Consider the following 12,669-nt stretch of genomic DNA (forward strand, 5'->3'; position numbering starts at 1 on the left):
CGAGGTCGCTTTCAGCGATGAGTCAAGGTTCTGTGTGGACAGTCCTGATGGGCGTGAGCGTGTCTGGAGAAGAACTGGCGAGCGATATGCCGATTGTTGCATGCGTCAAGCCAACAGGTGGGGTGGCCCAAGTGTGATGGTGTGGGCCGCCATATCAGGCCGGTACAGGACGCCACTGGTGGTTGTGGATGGGAATCTTAACGCCCAGCGGTATGTGGATAACATCCTGCGACCTCATCTGCTGCCATTCCTGCTAGACCACCCAGAACTGAGAACCTTTCAGCATGACGACGCTCGTCCCCATGCTGCTCGCTTTACCACTGCATTTCTCCAAGGCGAGAACATCAACACCATGCAGTGGCCTGCGCTCTCCCCTGACCTGAATCCCATAGAGCACCTGTGGGATGAGCTTGGGAGATGCGTAGTTGGCAGGGCCAGGACACGGGCAGAGCTGCTTCAGACATTGAGGACTGAGTGGGACAGAATCCAGCAGCAATCCATCCAAAGACTGGTAGGCAGTATACGCCGACGATGCACTGCCTGTATCCAAAACAATGGTGGCCATACACGCTATTGAAAGGGGACTGACATTGCACCCTGTGCTGTTCTGTACTGTAGAACAAACTGTTGAGATGGTGTATCTTGGTCAAAAACTTGACATGTCATCAATAAAATGCCAATGTTTCAATTAGCAATTGTTGGTTTGTTTTATTTTGAACTGTTACAATTTTATTACATTTCAAACAAGTGGTAAGTTTCTTTTGCGTTTCAGTATATATATATATATATATATATATATATATATATATATATATATATATATATATACAGACTTGGCATTTAATATGGAATTTTTTTTTTTCCTTGACTTGCGTTTAATTTCTCAACTCGGTATATCAATCTGGTGAGTTTCTTTTACGCTTCGGTGATTTCTTTGTTAAAAGAACCATGTCACTGATTGTCTGTCGCAGCAAGAAGTCAATAACAGGATTATATCACAGGTGGCATGACAAAATGTACGGACAGGTACATTTGACGATTGGCTTCACAATCGGGTATATAAGGGTTGTTGCTTTCTGTATTCGTGGAAAACAACTGCTGCACGTCTTCAAAAGTTATTACCGCTTCCCCTGGACATGGTCCGTCAACTCGTCAATGCTGTTTGTCATTTAGTGGTGGCTTTACGAAATTCCAGCATGAAACAGCGTGCTATTGCTTGGCAGTATGGCATCACTCAAGGTCAGGTGTCAAAGATCCTGAAACGAAATGCTCAGAGGGGTGTCCCTACTTCAATACCGAGGCCAGCACGTCCCCGCAGAACCACAAGGAGTGATGAACGCCAGCTGCACCGGTTAATCCGCAATGGCCGTACCAACTCAGCTAATCGGCTTAGGGCTGAGTGGCAGCAACTGACAAATGTGCCTGTATCCAGAAGGCTAGTCAACCAACGACTGGTTCAAGCAGGCTATCGTGCCAGGCATCCCCTGAGAAAGCCACGTCTGACCAGACAACACCGCCAGCGCCGATTGCACTGGGCCAGAGAGCACCGTCAATGGCAGCCAGGACACTGGAATCACGTAATCTTCAGTGACGAGTCTAGATTTCTAGTCTACCGTCAAGATGGCCGCGTCAGAGTGCGCAGACAAGTGCATGAAGCCTACAACGAAGATTGTATAGTGCCAAGAGTCCAAGCTGGAGGTGGTGGGGTGACCGTTTGGGCTGCTTTGCATGCAGGGGGCAAAACTGACCTGGTTGTTCTGAATGGAAACCTGAACCAGTTCAAGCACAGGGCCATTCTGGAAGAAACATTGCTTCCATTTTTTCGTGCAGCCCTTCGAGGAAACTTTGTCTTCCAAAATGACAATGCACGGCCTCATCGTGCTCGCATGATCCAACACTTTCTTGCTGACCGTGGTGTAGAGCATATGGAATGGCCTGCCATGTCCCCGGATATGAATCCGATAGAGAACTTGTGGGCAGAACTAACGCGTCAAATTGACAACTTGGACCAGCAGCCTGCCTCTGTGCATGAATTGCAGCAGGCTATTGCAACTGCATGGCAAGCGATTCCTGTCCAAACCTTGGCAAATCTCGTGAATATGCCTCAACGTGTACGTGCTCTCCTGAATGCTCGTGGGGGTTACACGAAGTACTGAACTGTAATTTTACTGTCCGTAATCCCAGTCGTAATTTAACTTTTATTTTTGTTAAAAAAAATTTGGGCTAATGTGCAAAATGAAGAGATACTTCTGGAGAACGCACAGAAGTTTAACACAGTACTGTCCGTGAATTGAGTTCGATATCAGTTTACATCACTTTCAAGGATCAATTTATTTGCTTCGAAATGTCAAATGTGGTTTTTGTTTCTTTTAAAGGTCACATTGACAAAATCTCGAATAATTTCCAAATAATTCCAATGAACTTTTGGTTCTAAGTCATATTGAAAAGTAAGTTCACCCTCCCCAAAAAAAATATTCCATTTTAAATGCCAAGTCTGTGTATATATATATATATGTATATATATATATATATATATATATATATATATATATATATATATATATATATATATATATATATATACATGTATATTGTTGTGGGATCGCCGCCGGCCTTCTCCCCTTACCAAGGGGGGATTAGTCCCCTTGTCTTTGACTGACCAGGCGCGACCGGATGCCTGTGACGTCCCTTCCGGGCAGTGCGAAATAGGGTATCAGGACCAAATTCGCTATTACCTAAATACTCGCGCTGCCCTGAAGCGAGGAGACAAGCCTCACATGAACCACGTGTGTTGATACGCTGAGCAGTTGCGTACACGCGATCCGCGCCGTTTAGATGGTGGAACCCGATTCAAGCGGTTTTATTCGTACCACGCTTAGCCAATGGAGAAATCACGGGTACGATCGAATTGGAAGGAAGAACAGAATTTATTTACACTTTACACAATGATTCAAGAGCAGAGACACAGAGCAAATCCTTAAAAACAAGTCTTACTTAATACCCAAGGACACGGGCCCGTCTCACACACACACTCACATGGGGATTGCAGATGGCAGGACGATGTTCACCAGCTCGTCCAGGGATGGCTTCCATGCAGCTCTCTCTCTGGTCCCCGGCACGTCCCTTGGAGTAGGTGAAGGCAGGAGCTCTCCGCGTGCCGCGTGCCGGCTGGCGGTTATTCACTTGCGGCTATGGCTGCGCTTACTCGCGTGGGTGAAAAGCGCAATATGCGTTACCGGTGCGCCTGGCTGCGCCCGCGTACTTTGTACAGTTCCACGCCTCTTCTTCTCTCTCTCGGCGCAAGTCCTCAAACAACGCGCTTATCTTGCGAGGCCGAATCCTTTCGCCACTGCCGTTCAAGTCCTCGTCCTGCTGGTAAGTCTTTTCTCTCAAGCTCCCTCTCTGTAAGTCCTCTATCTCTCTCTCTCCTCTGCGAGTCCTTTCGAGGGCTTTGCGCAGTGCGTTATATAGGCACGCCCCGCGAACCTTCTCGAACTCACCAGAAGTGCCTCACCACGCCCTCTCACGCCACGGCGCTAGAGCCCTGATTGGCTGGTGGCTCTTACCGTCATCGCCTCCGCCTCCCCCGATCTCGACGCCGCTCACCCCGACCCCGCGCTCCTCCTTCTCAGACCTACCTCGTGTTACTCGACTCGTGGTCAGCCGAATGGGGCGCGGGATCAATTACGCCCATAGAGGTAGAATTGCGCCCATCCCATATTACGCCCATAGAGGTAGAATTGGAGGTGGGACGCAAAATGAATGCAGGGCCTATTCTCATGTCTTTCCACAACGCAGGCACTAAGAGGGGAAATGGCCTATTCCTACACATACTAAGACATAACTATACTACAAATGGGCCTTTATGTTGCTTGTGTGACTAACTATGGGGGGCAACCCTTTAACCTTTAATGACTTCAATGTGCCAATTTCAAAACCGTAGCTATATATATATATATATATATATATGTGTGTGTGTGTGTGTGTGTGTGTGTGTGTGTGTGTGTGTGTGTGTGTGTGTGTGTGTGTGTGTGTGTGTGTGTGTGTGTGTGTGTGTGTGTGTGTGTGTGTGTGTATATGTGTGTGAATATATATACTACAAGGTGAATTTGTATATTTGTTTTTCTTTTGTTTATATATTGTATAAAAAGAACTAAAAATTCTGTTGAAGCAAACCCAACTCCTAGTATGGTTTCTGTCTGGGTAGAATATCTGGGGAAGGGAGTTCAAAGTGGGTGGAAGACCCATATTCTCTCTATATAAATGTGTATCGTATAGCGACAACATATTTTGATGGTATTCCATCACAATCTCACAAAAGTAAAACGTCAAAAGATGTCGTGGTGGTAATTGATGAGGATTGTAGTGTTGTATTGTGGTGTCATTCCTACCTTGTTTGGTTTTATTTTTTTTATATTTCATCCGTCTTTTTACATTTTTTCGTGTTTTTTTTCTTGTATAAGTAGATATAGATGTATACAGTGCTAGTAGCGTACCCACCCTTGGGTGGGTTGAGTTTGTGCATCACTTGCTAAAAAAAGTGTAGTTTGTGTTTTGCAAGAAGACTATAGGTGTTTGCGTGGTGTGCACTTAAAAAGTTATCGAGGTCTAAAAGGTTCGTTCCAATAGTAGTTAGTGTCTAAGGTGTCGAAAGGGTCTAATCTCTCAATGATGTAAGAAGGGTCTAAAAAGGTCCAAGCTCTAAATGGTCAAGGGCCTAAGCTATCTAACATGTCTGAAGGATGTAAGTGGTCTAAATTGTGTTAAGGTCTATGGCAGGGTTAGCCTGGTGTTGGCTTAGCGGTTAGGGTGCTGGCTTGGGATCCTCGGATCCTGGGTTCGAATCCCGATCGATCGCTGAATTAACGCCAGGGGGGTTGACTCAGCCTGTCATCCTTCCGAGGTCGGCAAATTGAGTACCAGCTTGCTGGGATGAATGATCCCGGTGTGTACCCTGGTTTAGAATAGGTACACCATATCCCTGCGCATCTTGGTCCCTGTAAGAGGCGACCAAGGGTTGGCGTCAGGAAGGGCATCCGGCCATAAAAACATTGCCTCAAACAGGGAACCATGATTGTCATGGGGCCCGCAAGGCTAACCCCCGCTCTAGCGGGGAAAATGGCCTTAAAACGATCATTCATTCATTGATATTCTATGGCAGCGTTCTCAAACCCAGTGTCGCGACCAAAAGTCCTGGTTTTTAAGGAGGGGTTTTTCCCAATCGAAGTGTTTTATCCAACAGCAACTTTTATCGTAAGTGCTGGCACCAAGTAGGTACTGGTACCATTTGGGTCGTGAGGTGAATGTGATTTAAAATTTTGGGTAGTGGACAAAAACGTTTGGGAACCACTGGTCTAAGGGGTCTACAGGGACTTAAGGGGTATAAAGATCTTAAGGGTGAAGGGATCTAAAGGTGTCTAAAAAGGGTCTTAAAGTCTCAAGAATCTTGTTGTCTTAAGGATGTTGATTGTCTTAAAGGCTGGGTATTGGGGGTCTTAAGTTTATTAGGGGGTCCTAAGGACCTATGGGGTTTTAAAGGCTCTTGGGAGTGTTAGGGGGTCTTCAGAGTCTTAAATAATATCAGAGTGGTCTTGAGGGACTTAGGGTTCTAAAGGGTATTGGGGGGTATTGGGGGTCTTTAGTGTCTTAAAGGTCTTGGGGGTCTTAAAGGGCCTTCAAAGATCTAAGGGGTCTCAACAGTCGAAAGGGTAAAATGGTCTAAAAATTATATTCCAATAGTACCTAACTAGAACGACACTCGGCAGAGAGCATACCTCCATCAGGCTGAACAACTCATGTTTTGTATCCCACAGATGGGCCAGATCTGGATTCGGACCTGAAACAAAATCTGACCAGCTAGTTCTTGTTGCTGAAACAATTCATCCACCAAGTTTTGTCATAACTCGTCCACAACGTTTTGAAATATCATGCTATATATCGCTTTTCGCCCGATGTTTCAATGGTGAAGAATCACTTGAGAATAATATAATTCTCGTATTCGAATCCATATTCAGATCTTCACCAAAATCGAATCGATTAGTCCTTGTCATACACCCAACCTCTCCACCAATTTTCGTCCAAATCTGTGCACAACGTTTAGAGATATCATGCTATGTATCGTTTTTGGCTCTATCTCCCAATGATGAAGAATCACTTTTAAAATTCTAATAGCCGGATCGGAATCAGGATCTTCACCAAAATCTAATCAGTTCGTCCTTGTCACATACACTAACTCTCTGCGAAATATCGTTTGAATCTGTCCACAACTTTTTGTGATATCTTCTTCACAGACAGACAAACAAACAAATGAAAAATCGGTCAGAGACCGAGGACTTGCCGGAATATACTTTTTTATCGGCCATTTTGGACAAATATGGCGGCCGAACCACGTTACCGATGACGTCATCATTATTTGTTTTCTAAACTAATTTATTCCAAGGTTATGCTCAAGAAATTTCATCTTGATCGGATGAAGTTTTGTACTTGTTGAATTATGACGTCATAATGGAGGCACCTACAACATCATCATTATCATATTTTATTCCCCGTGGAGAGTTCTTTACAATGAACCATGTCTCAATTTTTTCTATTCAGCACTTTTGGAGATATAGAGGTGCAACGTTTTTCGGTTTTTCCAAGATGGCGGCCAAACCACGTGACCAATGACATCATCATTTTGTTTTCTAAATTAATTTATTCCTAGATTATGCTCAAGAAATTTCATCTTGATCAGATGAAGTTTTGTACTTGTCGAATTATGACGTCATAATTGAGGCACCTATGACATCATCATTAACATATTTTATGCCCCATGGAGAGTTCTTTACAATGAGCCATGTCTCAATTTTTTCTATTCAGAACTTTCGGAGATATAGAGGTGCAAATCTTTTTGGTTTTTCCAAGATGGCGGCCGAATCACGTGAACGATGACGTCATCATTAATTTTTTTCTACACCAGTTTATGCCGACATTGCGCTCAAGAAATTGCATCTTAATTGGATGAAGTTTTGTACTTGTCGAATTATCGAATTATGACGTCATAATGGAGGCCTTGGGCCTAGAGAGTTAAAAATTGGGCACAGTCTATTCCAGGGCAAAACAAATATGTGTGTAAAGTATGGCGATTCTATGTGCAACGGTGTAGACGTAGTACTGTGCACAAACAGACAAACAGACAGATGAAAAATCGGTCAGAGACCGAGGACTTGCCGGAATGTACTTTTTTATTGGCCATTTAGGACAAATATGGCGGCCGAACCACGTGACTGATGACGTCATCATTAACATATTTTATTCCCCATGGAGAGTTCTTTACATTGAGCCACGTCCCAAGTTTTTCTATTCAGGACTTTCGGAGATATGGAGGTGTAACGTTTTCCGGTTTTTCCAAGATGGCGGCCGAACTACGTGACATATGACGTCATCATTAACATATTTTATTCCCCATGGAGAGTTCTTTACAATGAGCCATGTCTCAATTTTTTCTGTTCAGCACTTTTGGAGATATAGTGGTGCAAAGTTTTGCCGTTTTTCCAAGATGGCGGCCGACCACGTGACTGATGACGTCATCATTAACATGTTTTATTCCCCATGGAGAGTTCTTTACAATGAGCCATGTCTCAATTTTTTCTGTTCAGTACTTTCGGAGATATAGTGGTGCAAAGTTTGCCCGTTTTTCCAAGATGGCGGCCGAACCACGTGACTGATGACGTCATCATTAACATATTTTGTTCCCCATGGAGAGTTCTTTACAATGAGCCATGTCTCAATTTTTTCTGTTCAGCACTTTTGGAGATATATTGGTGCAAAGTTTTGCCGTTTTTCCAAGATGGCGGCCGACCACGTGACTGATGACGTCATCATTAACATGTTTTATTCCCCATGGAGAGTTCTTCACAATGAGCCATGTCAATTTTTTCTGTTCAGCACTGAGATATCGAGGTGCAAAAATTTTCGGTTTTTCCAAGATGGCGGCCGAACCACGTGACTGATGACGTCATCATTTGGGCACAGTACATTAGAGGGCAAGACCAATATGTGTGCCAAGTTTGGCGATTCTACGTGCAACGGTGTAGACGTAGTGCTGCAAACAGACAAACAGACAGACAGACAAACAGACAAACGAACAGATCAACATACTTGCCGGAAAAAAATTTCCGGCAAGTAACAAACAGACAAACGAACAGATCAACATACTTGCCGGAAAAAAATTTCCGGCAAGTAACAAACCAACCAACCAACATACTTGCCGGAAAATATTCGGGCAAGTAACAAACATAAAGACAGGGGTGAAAACAAAACCTCCATCCACCTTTGGTGGCTGAGGTAATAAAAGCTTTATGATTAAAGCAAGAATCACCGACCTCCTACTTGATATCAATTTAGATTATTTATTTCACAGTTTAGAGTTATGTAAGTTACAATTTTCAAATGCTAGATATCGAATGAGGTTTTTTATGGACGCTTTTACAGTTTTTCTTCGTGTAAATTTTCATTTACGGACGTTTTGCGACGGTTCTGTGATTTTTCTTGGTGTATCAGCTTCGATGTCCGTTGGCACACACAATTTCAGCTTTCTATGTCACCCGGAAGGTACTGGACATTAATATCAGTCAGTCAGTGAGTTATTTCCAAAACAAAGATCCTACTCGAGGTATTTGGCCATACTTAGGCCTGTTAGTAAAGAACCTGGAATATTGTCTCATGGCGTTTTCTTGCTCCGAATAGCAGACTTCATTACATGAAGATGTAAACAGGGATCAATGCACAGTGAATGCAGTGCTAAACTCCATGTGACCATTTTGTTTCCCCCATAATATTGTGCTCACAGCTGACAAATTGTTTGTTTTCCATCTTACATTCAACGTAAATTATGCATTCGACCTGAATAAAATAAAGTTGAAAAAAATGTTGCAGCAAATTGAAATGTAAAAGGGCACAAAATATAAATATGTGAATAAAATGAAATAAATATCAACACAAATAGACTTTTCATGCTTTCTGATTCTTTTCATTTCTGATTTTTTTGTGAAAATATTTAGTCAATCAAGAAAATTGGATTCAAAAGCCAATGTTCATAAAATGGCCATTTAAAGAACAATTGAGATTTTAAAAAAATGTCTTGATATACAACTTGTAATACAATTTAAACTCTGGACTTACTTCGCCGGAGGAAAAGTATCGTGTCACGATATAAATGGAAAAACAAAACATGGTCTTCAAGATCAATGTCATCAACATGAATGTGCTGAAATTCATTCCATCAAAACCTTGAATCTGTCGAACTGCAACAACTGTGATCCTAAAAAGCAAAAAGGGGTAAAGGGAATTAAAAACAGAAAATATGGTATTGTCTCTCATGTAGAAAAAAGCAATCTGGAAATGGAAATGAAGAGCAAAGAAATCTTACTCACAGTGCAAGATTGCTTATCATTTCAATGGCCAAAATAACCTGGGAAGAAGAAACGTACTCTGTAGATTGGCACAAATTTGTTCGATATTTGATGCCTTGTTATTACATTTTCAAAAACATGTTATAACCTTGTTATAACCAAAGCATTCAGAATCATTGGAATCTCCCGCGATGAAGCTAACTCCAAGGGCCTCTCACTCACTCACCGCAGGCAGGTTGGTGGTCTTTCCGTCTTCTACCGACTCCTCTCCGGCCTTGCCCCCCCAGCTCTCTCTGGGCTCTGTCCCGCAAATATTCCTACAGGTCGCACAAGATCTGCCTGCAACCCTCTTATGGTTAAACTGCCAAAATCAAGACTCTCTGCTCACCTTCACTCCTTCATTCCTCTTTTCTCCCGCCTCTGGAACAAACTCCCTCACTCTCTTCAATCCCACTCCACCCTCCAGGTCTTTAAAACAGCTGTTCACCACCATCTCTTATCTTCCCCCATCCAAAACCTTGATCTTTTCTATCCCCGCTAATTTCACCCCAATCCCACTTTTTTGAAATACCAACTTCTGTCTTGGAAGTCCTTGGTGTCCTTGTGTTTGATACTTCTCCCACCCCCCCCCCCCCCCTTCCCACGCCTCCTCCCCCCAAGCCTCCCACACATCTCCCTGCTCTTAAATGTTGTGTGCTCTCAAGTGTTTGTGTGCTTCCCCTTCTCTTGTCTTCCGCTCCCTCTTTTTATATATTTTGTTTGTCTGGTTGATTTGTTTGTGAAGTAAATGTCAGCTCTTTCACGAGCCTCGATTCAGTATACAAAAAAAAGAAAAAAAAAGGGCAACAATATTGAGGAGGGTGTTTTGATCTGGTTGCATGCTGTGTGTGTTACACATCCAGGAGTAGATGCTGCAAAACTTTTTTATATAGCAAGTTGTTTTAAGGTGAACAAAACAGAATATTCAGCAGAAAGAATGAAGGTGTAGTCTTGTTTGTGGAGGCTAGTGTCCATCTGCGTGTCAGCGGACAGGGAGAACAATCATTCTGTTATATGGCCGCGGGTTTCGGGTCTACTGTGATGGGGGTGAGGGGAGGTTTGCCTCGATTCCTCCTGAACCACCGGTCCTGAACGCCAGGCGCGGATAACCGAAACCATAGGAGAGGGCATTGCATTTGGGTCCTGCCGGGGACAAGGGTCACACACCACCTTCTTTAGTCCTGCCACGGTGCGTCCATTGGCCCAGACGAGCCTCCTTCTGACATCATCCTCGCCACGAGTTTGTCGACCTCGAACTGCCTTTCGTGTTCTTCGAACCAGACCATATCCATTTTTACCTCCCCCTTCCCCTTCCCAAGCCTCCTCCCCCCAAGCCCTCTCCCTCCCACAGATTTCCCGATGTCCCTGCTCTCCATCTTGTCTACCGCTCCCTTTATCATATGTTTTATGTGTCAGTTTGTCTTTTTGTGATCAATGTTAGCTCTTACACGAGCCTCGATCTTGTATACAAAAGAAAAAAAAATGCCTTGGAGCAACTCTCCAGTTAACATGGTGAGGACGAGTATTGCTCTGCTTTCGTCACGCGAACGTCCAATCCCGTGCCGTGGTTGAGGATGTGACATTTGGATTATGGCGAGCAGATTTGAATTAGGTTTTCACATCATATGCAAATGAGGCCTATATTGATTATGCTTTTCCACGACAGTTTGAAAATGATAGTGCTTTTCTTTGAAGATTAAGAAAGTGAGAGCAAGAGAGAATATCCCTAACTAATCCCACAAAATGCATATTTCCTTTAAAACCTGCGAGACATAAGGAAGGCCAATCTGAAATAATTAATCATGAAATAACTCAACTCGGGAACCTTCATGTTGCATGCCATTGCCTGGGGAATAACGGTTTCCCAAAACCGTCACAATTTAATTTGTAAAAAAGATGTCAATGGATTTCTTATAGATGCACTTTCATTACATTTCTATAGAATGTCACAGAAAGATTCATTTTAATTTGGTGGCACAAGGTGTGTGATGAGCATTGCATGCAAATTATCATGTGAATTGGGCCTATGATTTGCTTTTTTAACCAGAAATCCAAGATAGATCTTGAATGTCAAATCTAGATTCTAGGTCTGGTAACCAAAGGTGTACAAGTGACGTGCAAAGTATCAAAAACAGATAATTGATATTAGAGTGAAAAATCTTCCTTCATTTGTCTTTTATACCTATTGCAAAGTATAAAAAAGTGAGAATAATTACCATTTTACTAATCTCCATCTTCTTAATCTTGTTCTTATATTTTTTCACAAACCGACTGTCTGCAAAACACGAAAATGCAAAGATATTTCTGGTTTTATTAGAAAGTAGATATCTTTAGTAAACTGCAATTGTAAATGTCTTTATGCAATGAGTGATTCACCAACAGGAGGACTGAACTGCTGATATAACCGAACAGAAATGAAGAAAATAACTGCCATATGTACAAAGCCATACAGCATCCAGAACGACACAAGCTTTTCCAGGTTCTGTAAAATAAATAATTGACAGCAAAATTTCAGTGAGGTTGAATAGATAACAGTGGAGATATACATAACACTGAAGAACAATATTTAGTATTCCTTCATCACATTGCCAAAGTTTTCATCAATTTAAACATTCTGCTGATGAAGCTGGAACTTGGACCAAGAAAATAAAACACTGAAAATTTTATCATTACTAAACAAATGCTCTCAAGAGAAGAGCTTAATTTGAGACTAGTTTTTATCTGTCTAGCAACTTACTGCTTTACAAAATCCACGGAGACAAAACCCCTTGAGGAGAGGGGATATTATTAGTCTTAATATTGTTTTGTAATGATATTAATATTATGCTATTATTAGTGGTGTTATTACCCCTCGCCAGAGGAGAGGGTATTGCATTTGAGTCCGTTTGTCTGTTTGTTTGTTTGTCCACACAGAATAAATATGATTTTCTCTGCAATTGTTGGTCTGATTGACAGGAAATTTTCACCATAGGTGTATCTCCACCTGTATAATTTTTTAATGATAATTATGACGTCATAGGTCATGTGGTACAGGCATGATATTGCAAAAAAGGAAAATCTTTGCACCTCTATATCTCTGAAAAGGCTGCACAGAAAAAATTGAGACATGACTCATTGTAAAGAATTATCCATGGGGAATAACATATGTTAATGATGGTGTCATAGGTGCCTCCATTATGACGTCATAATTCGACAAGTACAAAATTTCATCCGATCAAGACGAAATGTTTTTCTCCGC

The 12,669-nt window shown here is 42.4% G+C and overlaps 1 protein-coding gene across 5 annotated transcripts in view; it reads right to left on the minus strand.

The window, feature by feature from the left end:
- LOC137424922 (SID1 transmembrane family member 1) overlaps window positions 1-12,669 on the minus strand; it is a 132,406-nt gene that overhangs the window by 33,884 nt on the left and 85,853 nt on the right. For all 5 annotated transcript variants that reach the window (XM_068112823.2, XM_078776074.1, XM_078776073.1 and 2 more), the window contains 4 exons: window positions 11,808-11,913; window positions 11,648-11,706; window positions 9,414-9,451; window positions 9,163-9,301 (listed from right to left, as the gene is read on the minus strand). In XM_068112823.2, coding sequence (XP_067968924.2) covers window positions 9,163-9,301; window positions 9,414-9,451; window positions 11,648-11,706; window positions 11,808-11,913 — 342 coding nt within the window. The remainder of the gene's footprint in view (window positions 1-9,162; window positions 9,302-9,413; window positions 9,452-11,647; window positions 11,707-11,807; window positions 11,914-12,669) is intronic.

This window comes from Myxine glutinosa, chromosome 4 (genome assembly GCF_964187855.1).
Source record: "Myxine glutinosa chromosome 4, kmMyxGlut1.1, whole genome shotgun sequence".
Taxonomy (NCBI): Eukaryota; Metazoa; Chordata; class Myxini; order Myxiniformes; family Myxinidae; genus Myxine; species Myxine glutinosa.